Source organism: Nothoprocta perdicaria, unplaced genomic scaffold (assembly GCF_003342845.1).
Source record: "Nothoprocta perdicaria isolate Ctin4 unplaced genomic scaffold, notPer1 scaffold_176, whole genome shotgun sequence".
Classification (NCBI taxonomy): domain Eukaryota; kingdom Metazoa; phylum Chordata; class Aves; order Tinamiformes; family Tinamidae; genus Nothoprocta; species Nothoprocta perdicaria.
Genome location: NW_020454938.1, coordinates 327,360 through 345,432, shown reverse-complemented (window position 1 = coordinate 345,432; position 18,073 = coordinate 327,360). Strand labels below are relative to the sequence as shown.

Here is an 18,073-nt window from a genome sequence, read left to right as displayed (position 1 = left end):
GGCGGCCGCGGGGGCCGGGGGTCGGGGCTCGGCCCGAGCCGCCCCGTCGGGGCGCGGTGCGGCCCCGTGGGAAGCCGTGGGGAGCAGCCGCTGCCCTTGGGATGTCCCCAGGGATGTGTGTTGTGGAGTAGCTGTGTCCCTCGGGATGCCCCACGAATGTGCATTGCAGAGCACCCGCTGCCCTTGGGATGTCCCTTGGGATGTGCATTGTGGAGCAGCTGTATCCATCGGGATGTGCATTGTGGAGCACCCGCTGCCCTCGGGATGTCCCTCGGGATGTCCATCATAGAGCAGCTGTATCCCTCAGGATGTCCCCAGGAATGTGCATTGCGGAGCATCCGCTGCCCTCGGGATGTCCCCTGGGATGTGCATTGCAGAGCGGCGGTATCCATCGGGATGTGTGTTGCGGAGCAGCCGCTGCCCTCGGCTGTTCCCTCCCTGCGCCGCCCGCTCCCGCTCTGGGGGTGGCGGGGCCRGGCCCAGGGGCCGGCGCTTGGGCTGATGTGGCTGATAACAAAATTTTTAATCTTCCGTAGCTCCCGCCACACCCTCCCCTCCGCTTGCTGGGAATGGTTCGGTCCCCGCGGATGCCCTGGGYGCCGTGGGAAGCGGCTGCTGCGCCGAGCGGAGCGGGGAGCGCCAGCGCTGGCCCACATGGGTCTGCGGCTCCCGCTGCGCAGGGAGCAGCACCCGGCCCTGCTCGAGGCGCCCGGCCCCGCCGCCCTGAAAGCGGAGGCAAACGTGCTAGTGATGGGGGCGGACAACGTGGGCAAGTCAGGTGAGAGACGGGGGAGCCCGGGGAGGGAGGGTGGCCGGCGGCTGCTTTCCCTTTATCCCATGGAAGAAGGTCAAAAGTGCTGTTGTGGAGCCGGGAGTGAGACAGAGGAAGCGATGCTGCTATGGGCCAAGCATGYGGCTCAGGGGGCTGGTTTGGGGCAACTGGCACTGGGTTCATGGGGCACTTCTGGGATCCGAGGTGGGAAGCTGAGCAGAGCCCTTGTGCAGCTGGATGGARCTGCGAGCTGCAGTCCTGGATGTGCTGCAGTCCTGGATGTGTCCCAGTCCCTGGATGCACTGCAGTCCCTGCATGTGCCRCTCTGCATCTGCCCCGCACTGCCTGCAGAGCTGCCGATGTCTGGAAGGAAACACAAGGCAGAAGATCCAGAGGACATTCCTGACAGTGGGAATCTACCAGGGGGATGGTGCCTGACTGTGGCAGGGGCCAAGCTGAGCTTGCCTGGGCCTCCAATAGAGATCATTAATACTCAGGGTTGTTTTCATGGTTCTCCTTCTCCTCTTTGCAGCTTTGACTGTGCGTTTCCTCACCAGGCGTTTTATCGGGGAATACGGAGACATGGGTGAGTGCCAGAGCGAGGGCAGTCCTGCTAGCTCAGCACTGGSTACTGGGAAATCAGAAAGCGAGCCTGATTCTGGATACAGGATTTTGTTGTTTGCTCTCCCTGTTTCTCTGCAGCCTTCACCTGCCCCCAGAAGGCTTCAAGGGCTGTTTTTTTCCAGGGCKTATTTTTGACCTCAGAAATGTTTCTTATGGTTTCAATGGTTTGTGATGGGGGGAACTGATGGCCGTGTTCTTCATGGACTGAACGCTGGGGCAGAGGTGACTTACCTGGGCAGCTTGGTGTGCCTATGATGGAGGTAATTCTGTCCCAGGGACCAAAACGCTCTGCATGGTTGCTGCTCCACATAAAGGGCCCTTAGACCTTGCTTGTGGTGTTCAATCTCCACATAGACMGGACAGGCAATGTCATCAGAGTGGATGTGACTGGCTTGTCCYCGGGAGAAAAAGGCCTGGTTGAGGGAACAGTCTCTGGAGTCTATGAAGACAATGACCTTCGTTCTTGCTTTTTGGCAGAATTCATCTACAGTCACAACCTGACYGTGGACGGCCGAGAGATTCTCTTCCACATCTGCGATGTCCCATATTCACAGGTGAGAGGACTCCGCTTGTGTTGCATGTTTCACTCCAAGGAGAAAAACCTACCCTTTCCTAAAMGATTACAGACGGAGAGTGACCTACTGGAAGCACCAGCTGAGCAAATCTTTGATTTCAGACTTGCTCAGTGGAGGGTCTGTAGGTAACTGAACCCTTTTTGCCTGCGGAGTAAAGGATGGTGACGCTGTTCACAGTCCAGCAGTAGTCATCAGAGCCTGCAGTTTTCTCACTGAGGAGGACAGTGGGGGCTGACACGGTAATTCCCTCTTTTTCCTATCTGTTTAGTAACGTGGGGGTGCCAACCTGTGCCAGCGCCATGGGGCTGTTCCTGGGCCTGCTCGCAGAGCTGCAGAGCCCGAGTGGCKCTTTGGTGTCTCCCTGAACTGTAGAGCACTGCAGGATTCCTGCACCCTGCCTGCTTGCAGGCTGGGAGGGAGCTGGATAAATAAACCTTTCCTTCAGTATCCGTCTGCCCTGTGGTGCCAGCTCAGTCTCTGGCAAGCAAGCCTGCCCTGTAGTGATAAAAGCAGAAATGTCTGCCCTGCAGTTGCTGATTMTTGTAGCTCAGGGTGGTAAACCCTAAAATTGGCCAACAAGGGCAATATTTCTGTTTGTATCCCAGCCCTGTGGGCCAGGGAACTTTTCCAGCACTAACATCCTCTTTGGCAATTCACTGGGAGTTGTTTCTGTGTTTAACCCTACCGTTTTGCTCCTGTCCCTTTTCTCTTTCCCCAAGACCAGGCAGATGAGGGCTCCTCCGAGGAAAAGCAAATCCAGTGGGTGGACAGCTTTGTCCTGGTCTACAGCATCTGTGACCGCGCCAGCTTCAACATCCTGCCCCTCAAAATCCAGGTCATCAAGGCCGCCAAGGAGGGTATGAGCCAGGAGAAGGTGCCCATCGTCATCGTGGGCAACAAGCGGGACCTGCACCACCAAAGGGTGGTGTCCAGCGAGGAGGGCTGGCTCCTGGCCCTCTCTTTGGACTGYGGTTTCTATGAGGTCTCGGCCGCTGAGGCCTATCACGGGGCCCTCGTGGTCTTCCACGGGCTGGCTGAGCGTATCCCTGACAACAGGCTGGCGCTGAAAAGGGGTACCAGGATCCRGGGCATCGTCAAGAGCATGTCGGCTGTGTTTGCCCGGAAAAGAACAGACTCCCTCTGAGCTGGGGCCAGCACGTTGCTTCTCTGCTGCTGCCCGCTGGGCTCAGCAGTGCCTGGCTGGATGGAGCCTCCTCCTTGGGTGCCTTTGGAAACGGACGCACATTTGATAAGAATGATGCTTTCCTCAATTACATCCCAACGTCAGGATCTAGGTTTCCAGACATTTAAGCCAGTGCAGCTGAGGACTGTAGAGCCTTTCTGTAGTGATGGAGACAAGACCCCCTCAGTGGGCCTGGGCTCCATGTCCATCATGGGAGTGCTTGAAACTGTGAATCCACCCAGCACTGTCCCYGTGCTCACTGCTGAGATGCTGCCTTGGCAGGGGCTCCAGCTGCATTTTCGTAGGCATGTCTGACATGTCATTATTCAGTACATSGTCTCTGTAGGCCCCCAGTGAGGCTTTCGGCTCTATGGTGGTTCATGCTTTGTGGCAGAACCTTTCCTGTTTGCCATAGAATATTTTTAGGTGCTTCCTGCTTTCTCCTTCGTTCCTGCAGTGCTGGAAATCACCAGGTCCCTTTGCTGCTATTCCAGGCAGCATTGGAGCTTCCTCAGTGTCTTCTTCAGAAAAGTGCCTTGACTGATACTGAGCAGAGAGAATAAACTGCTGACTGGCAGTACTGCCTGCCTCCTCCACTCATCCTGGGTCTTGGATATGCTCTTTCTGCAAGATTCCAGTTACTTCTGTCCATGATACTTGTCAGCATCCCCTTTTCTGTAACCCTTGATCTGCTCTCACTTTTCTGTTCATTTTCCCAACCAACTAGCTGGCATGATGGGGTTTTCTCCATTGAGTGCCTGCCGATGCTGAGCCGGCTGTGGAATCTCCAATCCTGCCATATCACCCGACCCTGAAGGACCTCGAAGAGGACTGTGTGGCCTCCAGTCCCATCTGCCTCTTGTCTGGGCTTCTGAGCACTGCTCTGCTTTTGAACTGTGAGTCCTGCTGCCAACGGATGTTTCCTTTGTTCTAATAACATATAGACTGTGTRTGGGAAAATCGGTTGTGTGGCTCTTTCCCAGCGTGTGGTATTGTAGAGTGTGTCTGGTTTTCCCAGTCCTCCTGTAGAAGCCATGTCTGCTGTTCCTGAAAATGAAGGGAAGTTGGGAAAAGGAACACTGGACTCTCACAGACCTGCGGGCCCATCCTTGAACTCCATACTACCGGAAGGCATTTTTCCCTGTCTCTCCCCCAAAGCCTTCACCAGTGCCTTGCAAGGCCTCTGGGATGCCTGGGAATGCGGCATGCAGGAAGAGGCCTGTGTGTGTAATGAAGATGGGGATTTCTCTATTAATGCCCCACTGTAAACAGAATAAATCTCCTTGGGCAGAAAGCCCCAGGCTCTTCACGACTGAATTTGCACTCAAGGTGTGGGAAAGCACCTGTTGGGCACCACAAAAGGCAGACACTTCTGTGCCTGGCTGCCTTCTGCAGGTATTTCCAGCTCCTTTCTGGGTCCCTGTGTAGATGCAGCTAACAAACCTGTCCATGCAYGTTCAGGATCTCACTGTCCCTGCCTTAACAACTTGGCAGTGAGGTTTCCTGYCCCCCCTCCCTCCGTGCTGGCTCTCACTTTGCTTGGCTCTTGGCTCTTAGTGCCCTTGCAGCCACCCCGGTTCATTCACACAAAGAAACTGAGCAAATGGCAAATAAAGAAGGTTTATTACTGCAGTAAGAAGAAGAGTGCGTTGCAGGAAATCAGGCAGTCAGACAGGAGAGAGGGGCTCCAGGAGCTCCACACATGGTCACAAGTTTTCTTCATGACTCCAGGGCCCTACCATCATTCTTGGGGGATGAGGAGCCTGATCCCTGGGGCATTCCTGTTTGTGAACCTTGCCTGTCACTGGGGTCTGTCAAGCACAGTGCCCAGAGAAGCTTGGGAAGAGCAAAGTGGGGCCAGAGACAGACTCTGCAAGGTGGGATGGAAGATGGAAGAGGGTGAGGAACCAGTCTGACCTTGCTTGGCACTTGATGGCTTTGCTGWCCTCGCTTATCTCTCACAGTGATGTTCTCTGCTACAATCTCTGCTTGCCAAGAACCAGGGGGCCTGATGCCAGCCCAGGCTTATTTCTTTTCCTTCTTTTTTTCAGGCCTCCCCAGTCTTTCCACATCTCCTTCTCATTTCTAGTATCCTCCCCACCTACTCTCTTCCTCTCACAACTTCTTGCTGCCTTTAGTCTCTCCTCTCTGGCCCCACTGCACTCCCCAAGGCAGTAAATTCCCACTGCACAACTTGTCACCTACCCCTGTCACCATCCCGAGAGCAGAAAGGAGATTCTCTCCTGTGTCTGTTGGGTATGTGGGAAGAGAGGGTAGTTTGTGGACAAAGTGCCCCTCAGGTTTTATTACAGTCTCAGGGGTACCTGGGTGGATGGCTGCCTTTTTAAAGACATAAAATTTGCTTGCTTGAACCAAGGCTAGAGGAGACTTACAGTATATGCTTGAGAGCCCTGATGACTCTTCTAGTAGAAGCAGAATAGACCAGTCTTTATATTTCTGATTTGGCTACTGCAAATTGTCAGCAGGACTAGCTAGCTTGGTGCCTTTCCTTTGTCTGGAAGAGAGGACACAACCATTTAATTCCAGCTTCTGCCAGGTCCCCTGAGGCACCCGCCCCAGGGCCAACACAGCCCCTTTCCCTTCGGCTTCACGCCCRGTTCCAGCGCCCTCTCTTCCCTGTGTCCCTGCGGGGCTGGGGGGACAGAGCCGCRTGTGGGGGTAGCTGGCGAGGGCAGATGCTGAGGGCAGTGGTTTGTGGCCGGCAAAGCACGAAGAGGAGCGAGCTGGCGTGGCTGAGAGCGCTGCCTCGTGCCTGCCCGCGCYGCCTCACTCCTTCTTGTAGGGGCTGCCGTAGAGGTTGGAGTAATAGGCCCGGGAATACACGGCCTCAGGATGGAAGCGGTAGGAGCCCTCGCTCACCCGCCTGCTGTACGGGGTGAAGGCGGATTTGCGAGGGAGAAGGCCCTCGGGCTCGGGGCTCCGATACAGGTTGTGGCGGATGAAGAGGGGGTCTTCGAGGCCCAGGTAGGAGAAGGGGTGGTGGCCGCGGTACATCCTCCAGTCTCCTTTCAGCTGGGATTTCTCCTCGGAGGAGGGAGAGGCCGGCTTGGCATCCTCCTCCTTCTGCTCTGGTTTGCTGGGTTTGCTCCCGCGAGCCGGTTCGTCCTCCTTCACCGACTGCCTGCGGAGCTGAAGGGAGTCTGGGTGAGCACCTCAGCTCGTTGCATCCCTGCTCCCAGGGGGGCTGCAGGTGGAGGAGAAGCCCCTGTTCCTCCCTTGGGAGATGCAAACCAGCTCAGACCCTCAAAACAACACAGCCCCAAACCAGCTGTCCCTGGATCATCCAAGTCTCCAAGCCAAAAAATCCAACCRTTAAGTTCAGTCCCACAAAATCTGTAAGACCCAAGGGAGGAGAGAGGAAGACGGGGACATGGACTCAGCCTGAACTTTTGCCTCTGCAGACTTGAGCACAAACTGTCTCTCTCAGCTGCGACTGCCTGTGCAAAAGGCACTGAGCGGCCCCGCGATGTCTGCCGGGGACGGGCAGGTGCGTGTGACGAGGGGCGTTAGGATGAGCTGTGTGAGGATGAGCTTAGGATGAGCTGCCTGACCCCGCTCCCTGCTGTGGGGCCAGCGAGGACTCTCTGTCACTGCTTTTGAGGCTGAGGAGGGGGGTGCTTGGGAGAAGGTCGGGATTGAGGTGTCCCAGCCACATCCCCCATGCCCTGCTCCGGGTAGTTCCCTGCTGTCTGGCACTGCCCGATATGGAGGGGTGCGATATGAGGAAGCTGCTCAAGAAGGGAAAGAAGTGGGGATTTCGTCGGAGATGAACAGGACCTGGCCTGGCCATGGGCACCTTACACACCCTTCCTGGGGGTCTCGACAAAGCGCAGGGCACAAACTCACCGGCACGTAGCTGTACAGGGTGCCCAGCAGATGCTTGGGGGCACTGACCAGGGTTCCCCCGAGAGCATCCACAGTCTCCATGGCCTTGGAAAGCCTGCGTGGGGTGAACAGGATCAAACCCTCCGCGGCATCCCAAGCTACCGCAGGGACTTTCTTCACGCTGGAGATGCCAGAAACGTAGGCGGTTTGTAGGTTTTGAGCCACGCTGCCCACCAGCCTGGGACCTTCCCCTGCCTGCAAAGAGAAAGGACCTCAGACACTCTGCTTGGTGTCCGTCACAGTCCAGACAAACGCAGCCCTGAGCTCTCTGCATCCCCTGCAGCCCCTCAGCAGCTTGAGCTGACCCTACAGGATCACAGTCCTTGGCTTTGCAAGAGCCCCTGCGGCCCTTTGCCCTGAGGCGGTTCCCTGCTTCCCGCTCACAGGCTCCATGGATGGGGCTGCACATCCCCGCACGGCGTTTCTGCCGCTCGGCCTCTCCCAGGGCAGGGCCCCGACCTCCTGCAGCAGCTTCCCGTCCCCACGGCCCCGCAGAGCCGCCGCGAAGGGAACGTTCCCGCCTCTGCCGGGCTCTGCACTGCAACAGGCTCCGCGGATTCAGGGAATCCAGGCATCTCCATCCTGCCTCACACAGAGGCTGTCGGCAGCCCCCAGCTGTGCAGCGGAGTCTTTTTCCAGGTCCTCTGTCCCATTGACTCAGTCCCCCAGCTTGTGTTCCCCCTTGGAAGAGAGCTGGTGGGCAGAAAAGCCGTTTGGCTTTTCCCTTGGACAACAGAGCAAGGGAAGGTGACCAGGCCTGTCATGGCTTGGTCACCATGGGACCATGGGCTTCATGTTCAGCTCTGAGCCTCTGGTCCCCACGGCATATGGTGGTGTGAGCCTGGCCCCCAAGGGCATGTGGGTCCCAGTCCCCCTTGTGAGCTTGGGAGGGGGCTTTGGGACACCCCCCAGCGCAGCAGGGCAGGTTGCCCCTCCACCCCGTACCTCATTGGTGACGTTTTCCTCCTCCTTCCTCTCCGCTTTCTCCTGCTCCTGCGCTGGCGCCTGGCTCTGCCTGCGGCTGGGGCAGCCGGCCGGAGCACTGTGGCCCTGCGAGCGGGTGAGCGGCGCCGGGGCTGCACTCGGCCTCACCAAGCTGCCCTGCAACGGGGAGCGAGAGGCAGCGCTGACACCCCGCGGCCTCAGGGCCGTCCGGGCACCGTCCCGTTCCACGCGGCCCTGCAGCCACCAGGCGAGCGCACGTCACGCGGCAGCCCCGCTTGTTCCGACTCCAAAGGTGGAGCTGCCCCAGGGCTTGCATGAGGTTGCACTCAAGGAGGCCTTGCCTGGCACCCCCTGGGGCAAACCCCGCTGCCAGTGTGGTGCCAATGCATGTGCCACCCTGCACACCGCAGTGGAGCCCAGCAGGAGGATGCGTCTCCTCTCAGCCTGTTTGCCCTGTCCTGCTCCATGTGTCATAGTGAGGATTTAGCAGTCCCCAGGCATCCCCTGGCAGGCCAAGGGGCTGAACAGGGCGGAGATGAATGTGGGAAGAAGTCCTCAAGGCAGCAGGGAGGTCTGGGATTCTGGCAGAGGTCAAGGAAAGGGGTTCCCATCCCAGCAAATGCAGTGGGAGCCGCAAGGCAAGGGGCATCTCTGCTCCTGATTCTATCAGGCTGCTGGCGGGGATTTCTGCTTTGGGGAGGATTATGGCAAGGCCATAAATCAGTGATATACATTTGGAGCCAGCTAAAAATAACTTAGTCTGCTAACATGGCAAAAATTATGTATGGGAGTATGCTGATGGCATGGAGATTGCAGGGAGCAGATCCTCCCTGGAGCCCGGGACCCTGCCTGCAAGCACCAGAAGCAATGGGTCCGCTCAGTTCTTCCAGCTTAGCACGGAGGATACTTTCAAAACAGCAATGACTGTCTCAGAGCTGGGCTCTTCCCCGCACGCTGGGGAAGGGCAGAGCTGCGCTGGCTCCTGCTATGGATGCAGTGGGTGCGTGGGCTCGGTCTATGCCTGTGGCTCAGGATGCTGCAGAAAGTGGGTGTTTTATTAACCTCCCCCCTAGCAATTAGCTCCCGTGGTAATGGGCAGCCTTGGCGGGTGGTTTGTGGCACTCACCACGATGGGGATCCAGGAGGCCAGCTCTTGCCCCTTGGTTTTGGCGCGCTGGAGGCTTTGGGCTGTTTGCTGGTAAGTGCGCTGGGACACGGTGCTAAGGAGGGCTCCAATCCGGCCCAGGGTGCTGGGGCTGCTCGGAGCGCTGGGAGCCTTGGAAAGGCTGGGCTGCTCCTGGCAGGGCTTTGCTGCTGACCTGCGGAGCCCCGTGGGCTTGTGATCTGAGGGCAGAAGACACAGAACCAGCAGAAGGTGGTTACGTCCTGGCAGGATGCAACAGTCCCACACCAAGGGGCTGCCCAAGGGACATTATCCCCCCATGGAAACACTGCATCTGAGCAGCAGGAGACAGGCACCCATGTGTTTGGACAGCCTCATTCCCTCCATTTCCTTTTATCCACCCAAGCATGTTTTCCTGCTGATCCCCAAGAGATGAAAGGGCAGTAAATTGTCCAAAGCAGATTCAGAGCCCTCCCTCCCCACCCATGCACACGTTTCCCATGACCTTGCCGGAGGCGGTGGCTTTGTGGGAGGCAGCACTACCTGCTTCTTCGTCCTCTTCTGGAAGGAGATACTCCATCAGCTTCTCCAGCCCTCCCAGCGCCGTGTCCACCCCTGCGGCTGCCATCTGGCTCATCGAGTTCCTCCTCGTGTACCTTGCTGTGGTCTCGACCGTGCTCCTGGTCCTCTCATAACCCTCCGCTGCCATCTCCATGACCTTGTCCACGGTGCTGGAAATGGAGTTTCTGGCGCTTTGGAGCGGGGAGGAGATGGTGTCCTTCAGGTCGTATGCAAGCTGCGGGTGCAGACATGGAGAAGCGCCCTTCCAGGGTGCTCCAGGCAGGGTGGATGAGCCAGAGCGACCCATGGGGACCACGGCTGTGTGTGCAGGTGGCTTCAAGGCAGCMCCAAGAGGGGGGTTACACATCCCTACAGCCTGGACTGAAGGCAGTTGGATGGGATGGGGCACAGACTTGAATGCAAGTGACTCCAGCTGTGCTCTGACTAGAGGTGCCTCTCAAGGAGCCCCMTCTGCCTGCCTGAACAGCCTGTCAACACTGACTCACAGCCACATCAGGAGGCAGGAGAAAAGGAGAACGGAGCCCTGCAAGATGAGTGATGGTGGCTCTGCAGATGGACCGGTCTATCACTCACCTTATCCACTGGGTACTGGAGGGCTGGGATCTTGTCCTGCAGGTGGTCCAAGCCCCGGCAAGCCAGGTCGTTGGCAACAGCAACTGCCTTGGGCAAAAGCATGAATTTGGGTTGGTGAGAAAATGCCTGGAGAGGTGCCTAGGACGCAGAGAGAGGACGTCCTGACAGCCCCTGGGTTGCGCTGAGGGGTCATGCATGGCAGTGCAAGTGATATCCAGCATGGGACACCATGGGCAAAGCGCCAGCCCTTTAATGGCAGCCTTGGTGACTTCCCACACCATGTAGGAGCCTTGATCTGTTCGAGTTCTCCTCCTGCAGCTGCCTGCGCTGCGGCCAGCCCCTCTCACCCATTCCCTGCCCTCACAGAAGCTGGACAGTGGAGCTGGGCGGGCCTGGGGCGAGGCGGGAGGGAGACCGGCTGATATCCCTGTTCAGAGAGAAGCGTGGGCCACAGGACAGCGCGGCAGGGCTGGGAAAGGCGCCCGGCCGGAGCTGGCAAGCGGCTGGCAGCCCAGGGCCACATGGCTGCCCCTGCATGGCAGCCCACGGAGGGTTTCGTGCTGGGAACAGCATGTAGGTGCGTGCCGGGCACTGCCCTCCCTGGGGACCCTCCCCTGGCGTGCGGGGTCTAGGGGACAAGTGGAGCAGTTGTCACCCTGAAGGGCCTCAGCCCAGCCCAGCCACTCGCTGCGGGGCCCGCGGGAGCCAAGAGCAGCCCGGGGCCCTCTCCAGCCGCAGCGTGGCCTGCGCGGCCGCTGCCATGGCTGCCAGGAGGCCGCCGCCGCCATGGGCCTGGCGCGCGGGGCGCGGCGCACACTCACGCTGCGGCTCCAGCCTGCGCACCACGGGCTCCACGCTCCACGCGGCCAGCGCGCCGGCGCCCTGCACGCCCCGCTCGTAGACGTCGCACACGGAGGCCACGAGCGGGTGCGCCTCCTTGGTGCTGGCGTAGCTCCGCTGCAGGCTCTCGCAGGTCGAGCTCACCACGGGCAGCTGCAGGACCCTCTGCAGCACGTTCTCCTGYGCAACACGGGCCAGAGGCAGTTAGGAGCCAGCCAAGAACCACTGTTCCCTGAGAAATGCCCCATAATTTGGACGCTGGTGTCACCTCACACATTGCCATGACCATGGAGCATTTCTTGAAYCCCAACTACCATCCAACAGCTCCCCACATTCCTGTATCAACTCTGAGATGCTCAGGGAAGTAGAGGGATGGAAGATGGCACTAGAGAAGGTCTCCCATCTATTTTGCCTACCCCCTAGTCTTGGAAAACCAGGCCGGCTGCTGCTGAAGGATCAGGGGTGCCATAGACAGAGCTGGACGGGGTGACAGTCCCCTCTCCTCCAATCTCCCTAAAACAGCCAGCTTGACTATCCAGCTTTCCATCCTGCTCTGCTGCTTCTCCCCTCTGACCCAGTCGTTGCTCCTGCGCTTGGATCAGCAAAGTCCATTTTGCCCAAGCAGCTGAGAACTGTCACCTGTCCTGTCCATGCTGTCACCAGAGCGACAGCAAAGACGCAYGGACCTCACACAGTAGAAAGAGAGAGAAGCGGGTCTACCTTTGACGGTACAGAGCGCTTTGGTAAGAGTCATGCCTAGAAGAAAGGCTCAGCAGAGCTCTCTAAGACCTGATCGCAAATAGGTAAGAGGTTGAATTTGGATAATGTCCTGCTTGCAGCTGCAGATGGACTTCGAATTCCCATGTTGGACAATAGCAGTATTTGCTGCTCCTTTGGCTTGAACTGGAGCCAGCAGTCTCACAAAGGCCACATTAAGCTCCCCCAGGGCTCTGGTTGTTGCGAGATGTGTTGCATTCACAGCAGTGTGAGTGCTGGGGCTTGGTGGTCCAAAAAGGAGACAAAGGTAAGGGAGTAGCACTGCTGGGGGGATTGCTGAGGGCTCCTATCGGGTCAGAGGTAATTCCATTCTGAACTGTTTAATTTCAGTTTTCCTAAAGATTTTCCTGCTCTCCTTTGATGGATGTTCTATATTACCAGTTCAGATCTATGTAAAGATAACACAGCGATGCAAGAGACAGCACCAGGCACAACTCAGTCATCTAGCCCAGCCAGCACGAAGCAGCTGCCACTTCTCACACCCTTCCACCCTGTCCCTCCTTCCCGCACTTACCTTGGCACTTCCAGCTGGCAAAGCCGGGTTCTTCTTGGCCGTCATTGCGACACGTGCACCTGCAATGCAAGGGTGAGCGCTGSAGACCTGGAAGGCAGGGCTGCTCCTGGGCTCGTGGTGCTCGTTCCTGCTGCCTGGACTGTGCTGGGCTGGGAGCCGGGCTCAGACATGCGGCTCCCATGGGTGCTGTGGTYGGGGCATTGCCTCATGCCTCACTCTTTACCTCCTAAGCTGATGACTCCACACAGATCTCTGCATGTCTTAACACCCGCAGGCACAAAGAAGGGGCTGACAGGCATCTAGTTGGGAAGTGCTAAAGCTCCTGCTCTAACAGGGCAGAATAAAATGCACTGGAGAYGCTGAAGGGAAAAGTCAGCGCAACGAGGATTGGGAAATACTAATGGATTCRCATGAAAAAATAAGGGGAAGGAGCTGGAATGACAGATGCAGGTGAAGACTGGAAGAGGTTGAGAAGTCAGGATGGAAGCAGTGAGCTGACAGGCTGCGGTCGGGATGCAGGGCTGTGTGGGACCAAGGCAGTGTGACCCCTGCCCACATTCACAGCTCCCACCCGTGGGCTGCTCTGCGGCTGCAGCACAGCAGGGTCTGCAGCTCTCCCGTGTGCCCAGGACAAMCCCAGCTGGAGGTGCCTTCCTGCAAAACACCCATCTCCATCGTCCCTGGCTGAGCCTCCCAGCTGCACTCCTGCAGCTCCCACCTCCAGCACAGCCTTCCTCTTCTCAGCAGGAGCCAACGCGGGCAGAGCAGGCAGTCCTTGTCCCCGTCCCCGTTGCAGCCGTTCCTCGGTGGCAGCAGGACTCACTGTGCGTGGAGCAGAGCGGAGCGTGGTGGCCGTGGCTCTTGTGGCACGGATGGGTGATGCTCCAGGCAGGACCAGGCAGGGCCCCACCTCCCTGCCCCTTGCGCGGGCTTGGAGCTGGTGGGTTGCTGTGGAAACTGGGCACACAGCCCCTGGAGCCAGGCTCCTTCGGAACAGCCAACTGCAGAAATCCCCTTTGTCCCGCTYGCAGCGGAGTCCAGAAGCTGGGATGTAACTGGGAGGTATGTGAGTTTAATCCTACTCTACCAAACAACATGAAGAGAAATTATCCCTGGACTTTGTCTCGCGAGCAACAAGACTATGAGCAGCGGGCAGCCAGATGGGGGCAAAACCGATTAGATAGCAGCAGTTTTCCCCACAGATCTCAGTCTAGGTAGCAGTGCAAATGGGTGCAGAAGAGATAACAACCTTTCCGGGTTTCTGTAGCATCTACAGTCTCCAGCAACGGACCAGGAACATGTTGCACTGGTAAAGACAACACAGAGAGAGCACATAGCTCCTACCCAGAAGAGTTTATGCACAAGGAACAGGAGCCAAACCTATAGAAAAGACATTGGGACACTGAGACCATGCACTTGGCTGTTGTCTCACCTCTTCAATGGTTTGATCCTTGCCAGAGTGTATGGACACATCTGCAAAAAAGGAAGATTTGCAAGTATGGCCAACTATACAGAAGGCAGCTGCAGGTCAAATAAGATGTGAAAGAAAAAGAGTTCTCAGACCAGTCTAAAAAAATTCCCTGAAGATTTTGGCAAGGAGGCTCTTAAGTTGTGTTGGGGAGATCCTCACCTCTCCAGGCCCCAATTCTCTGCTATGCCACACTGATGTTCAAGGATTTTTTTCCTTTGTGTCCACCTGGAAGTTCCTCTGTTACAACTTGTGCCTACCACCTTGTCCCTCTTCCGTCCACCTCTGAGAAAAGTCTGTGCTCCAACCTTTGCTTGTATGGCAGGTGCTCCATGCCCTTAAGCATTTTACCCCCAAGTAGTCTGCTGGGCTCTCTCCAGATTGTCAGCATCTTTACTGGGGTGACAGGGAGGGACAAAGCAGGACCCATTGCTCTGGATGTGGCCTCACAAGTACAGCACAGAGGATGAACCAGCACCCTTGACCCGCTGGCTCTGCTCTTGCTGCTGCTGCTCCTCAGCCTTTAGCAGGGACACCTGCTGAACCACATCACACATTACAAAACAGCGTGTCCTATCGACTGAAAAGAACAGGAAACTCATTTGAGAAGCGGTGTGCTTGGTTATTGACTAAAGAGATCAAGGCCACTTCTACTCCACTAGAGAAGAGCTGCGCTGATATGACTTGGACAACATTCTGGAAAGAGCAGAGCCAAAGGACACGGAAATAAAGGGACCTGCGAAGATGACAGATGCAGGTAGCAGTCACGTTGCCTCTTGGCACAAGTGTGCTGAGTGCCCTCAGCCCTCAGCACAGCACGAGTAGGGGACGCCTTGGCGTGTGGGTCCCCACATTGAGCGTCAGGGAAGGAGCAAGTGGGATGCAGCCCCTGAACACCCCAGGGTGCCCTCACACAGGATAACGTGGTGGCACCCACAGCACCCAGGACCTCTGCGTGGGCTCCCCACTCCTGGCCTCCACATGTGAGTGGAAAAGCCATGCAGGGGAGGAAAATATTTCCTTTCCTCCCTGCTTTTGGAGACTGTTTGCAGCTCTGCCGAGCTCGCAGGCCAGCGAGCTGGGCTCAGCCGCTGCCATGGAGGGACAGGCAGCCAAGTAGGGGAAAAGCTGCAACCGTCTGCTGCTCCGTGGAGCGTGAGTCACTGCTCTGCACGCAGCGGGACAAAGGGCAGCAGCCCGCTCGGAACTTCATCGCATGCTCTTTTTACACCGAAGCTTGTGCCAGCTTTGCTGGCCTGGGTAAAAATGCCATTTATCTGTCTTTCTCTGCCTTAAGCTTAGTCGGGATTAGCAGCCTGCATAGCCTTTGCCTTACTAACCGCTTGCCTCAGCCCTCCTGTTCCTGAGGGCAAAGGCCTCGCCAGCCCCACACTGCAGTGCAAAGGTATCAGCCGGCTCYGCTGCCCACTGCAATCCCCAGGGCTCTGTGTCCCGGGAGCTGAGATCCGGGCTCCCTGCACCAGGTGCTGCAGGGAAGCCCGACATTAACATGCTTCCCTCTGCCATCTCCTCTGTGCCCACTGACATACCGTGGTGAAGGGACGAGCCAGACCTCCCAAACCATGCAAAGATCTTTACACTCAGGTCTGGAAGGTGCCTGGGGAGGCTAATCCATTCCCGTGCCCCATGGCAGGAGCAGCACCCCCCAAACCACTGCTAGTGTCTGTCCAGTTTCTTGTTAAGGACTGCCTTCCTAGGCCATCCATTTAGTGATTCAATTTGCTTACACTTAAAAAAATACTCTCCTGTGTGATTTAATTGTCCTTTGATGCAATAGAACTATTGCCTCATGGATGGCTCGAGAGATCAATTTATTGCCTTCCTCTTGGCAGATAACCTTTCACTCAGTTCCCCTCTGTCACCTTTCCCCTGCGAAGCTGCTTCGCTGGGTTCCTCTTCAGAGACGCTGCTTTTCAGGACATTGGCTGTTCCTGCTGCTCACCTGTGGGTCCTGAGAGCTTCACGTGTTCCTTTAAATATTATGTTAGGTGCAGTAATAGTATTAGTAAATAGTACTTGTAGCCCTTGCCTGTGAGCAGAGTAGAAGGATTACTTTGTACGTCTCACATGTTTATCGTTCCCATTACAAATTGTACATGAGACCAGTAATTCAGAAGGAGAAATTCCTGCTAATCGTCGCTTCACGTATCGTTCAGGAAAAGACATTTTAGAGCTCCCTAGCTCTCAACACTGTTGCTGCAAGGGACRGACATTAGCAGTAAGCTACCAGCAAGAGCCCAGTTTTAATGGTTATTCCTGTTCCATCACCCCCCTCCCCAATGGGGACGCTATCCTTCAATCCCTGACATAACAGGGATCCACTGTCAGTAACAGACACTCATTGTTAATCAGTGTTAGTGATTCACCCTTCAATAATGAGACCCATCCCAGCAAAAGGCTGTTTACAAGATACTAAAATGCAGGTGCATTTCATGGTGCCTTTGCTTGTGCTGAGCAGAAGGCTCCAGCTCTCCTGCCTTGCACTCAAGGGCAGCTCGTGGCAGTGCTCAAAATGTCTTTTTTCCTTCAGTCCTTTCCCTTCTTCCTTTCTTTCCTTCATCATTTCCCATGCAGTGTGGCCAGGTACTCACGTAGCACATTCCCACTGTTTTTGTGATTGAAATTATAAATGATTTATGACAAACTGGACTGCGACCTTGCTGCTGTGAAAGGAAAGCTCTATAACCCCAGTGTGAATAGAGGCAATGTCTCTAGCAATATCATCCTTCATAAAATTCAGAGATGTAAGGAGGATTCCAGCTTTATCATCTCTTTTCTACACCCCCTTAAGTCACACACAGACACAGTGCCGTAGTCATCTGAGTTTATTGCTTGTACTCAAACAGCCATTGTTATTGCAACTGTTGTATTAGAAGAAGATACACAGAAAAGGCACTAAAAGGATTCTCTCCTTTGGTTTGTGTTTCTATTGCTTCAGGCACATAACATTTAGGTACATTAAACCACTAGCCCCCAGCTGCGGAGCACAAACGCGAGCATTAGTGTCTAACACCCAGTAAAAAAGGGCTACTCTTGTATGTTCCAGCCTGTGTAATGAGAAGTGGCTGAAAATTCCCTGCCCCAACTCCAAGGGTAGGTCCATCCCAGTCTCTACAGGAGAAATATCAAAGGCTGGCTTGAGCTTGCACCAGGCTGCCCAACAGCAGGGAAACAGCACACTTCCTGCACGGGGCACAGGGGCCACCTCAGGATTTTAATCCATTCCCCTTTATCTACAAGCTACAAGGGGAAAAAATAAAAGAAATCAGTTGGCAAACCAATGAAATATTTCATATGTGAATGCTCCCCTGTAAAGAATTCATAATGTAGTTTTTTTGCAAGAAGATAAAATTCTGCAGGCAGAGGGTGGCCAAGCCTCCCTTGCTAGATCACCAGGRCTCCTCTTACCCCTTCACAGCAGTTACTGCCCACTGGGCTAAGGATCAAACTCCGGCCAAGGAAGGGTCCACACATTGCCAGGAGCTCAAAGGCAAATGGAGTAAAGAACAAAAAATCTACTGTTAAAAAGGAGAGGAAGCCCTTGAAGGCAGCCCATTGCCCATTGCACAAAGCTCCAGTGTGAACTGGCAGCACACTCTGTTTTAGTGGTGCTCATTTCCATACTGAAGAGAAGTGCTGCTGGGGGCCACATTCAGTTTGCAGGCAYGCTTCACTATCCTGCCCAGCAAGCTCCTTTTGCAAACACTTCACTGGCTGGCTAACACTTTAGATTCAAAATAATTCCAAGCGATTTAAGGTAAACTACGGCACTGTAATATCAGGTCTACAGTGGTCTCCTTGTGATCAGAGTGGCATCCTTTAATTTCTAGTTACAGACAGGAGTCAGAAGCAATCAAAGTACCTTAGCCTTGGTTAGAGTAACCTCTGATCACATCCCCTGGCAAATTAAACAAGGAGTCCTTGGATCAGAAAGCAGCAGAACACGGAGGCCTAGCTCTGATGAAGAAAAGGGGTAATTTTTTCTCCTACCTGATAAGATTTTTTTCAGCTGCTGTTGGAACTAAGTGAAGTTAGGAAAACAAGGACTGCACTTCATGCAACTGTCAGACAGCAGGACACAGCATTTCTTCTATAACCGAGGCCAAACTGCCAGGCAAGGATCCCCAGATTGGTAAGGGATCAATAAAGTACAGTTGTAGGGCAAACCTG

General features: G+C 55.7%; 2 protein-coding genes across 2 annotated transcripts; one reads left to right on the top strand and one right to left on the bottom strand.

Annotated features, from left to right (window-relative positions):
* Positions 1–654: 654 nt before the first annotated feature.
* Positions 655–4,321, top strand: LOC112944794 (ras-related and estrogen-regulated growth inhibitor-like protein). Its single transcript, XM_026036307.1, has 5 exons — positions 655–778; positions 1,305–1,358; positions 1,874–1,950; position 2,088; positions 2,691–4,321. Exons 1-5 carry the CDS (start codon positions 655–657, stop codon positions 3,113–3,115), a joined length of 681 nt encoding a protein of 226 aa, XP_025892092.1. The 3' UTR covers positions 3,116–4,321.
* Positions 4,322–5,906: 1,585 nt separating this feature from the next.
* Positions 5,907–13,209, bottom strand: PLIN1 (perilipin 1). Its single transcript, XM_026036295.1, has 9 exons — positions 13,133–13,209; positions 12,415–12,473; positions 11,105–11,303; positions 10,284–10,366; positions 9,672–9,924; positions 9,132–9,349; positions 8,006–8,161; positions 7,022–7,255; positions 5,907–6,304 (listed from the first exon to the last, which is right to left on the bottom strand). The coding sequence occupies exons 2-9, from the start codon at positions 12,457–12,459 to the stop codon at positions 5,942–5,944; spliced, it is 1,551 nt and encodes a 516-aa protein (XP_025892080.1). The 5' UTR covers positions 12,460–12,473; positions 13,133–13,209; the 3' UTR covers positions 5,907–5,941.
* Between the last annotated feature and the right edge of the window lie 4,864 nt (positions 13,210–18,073).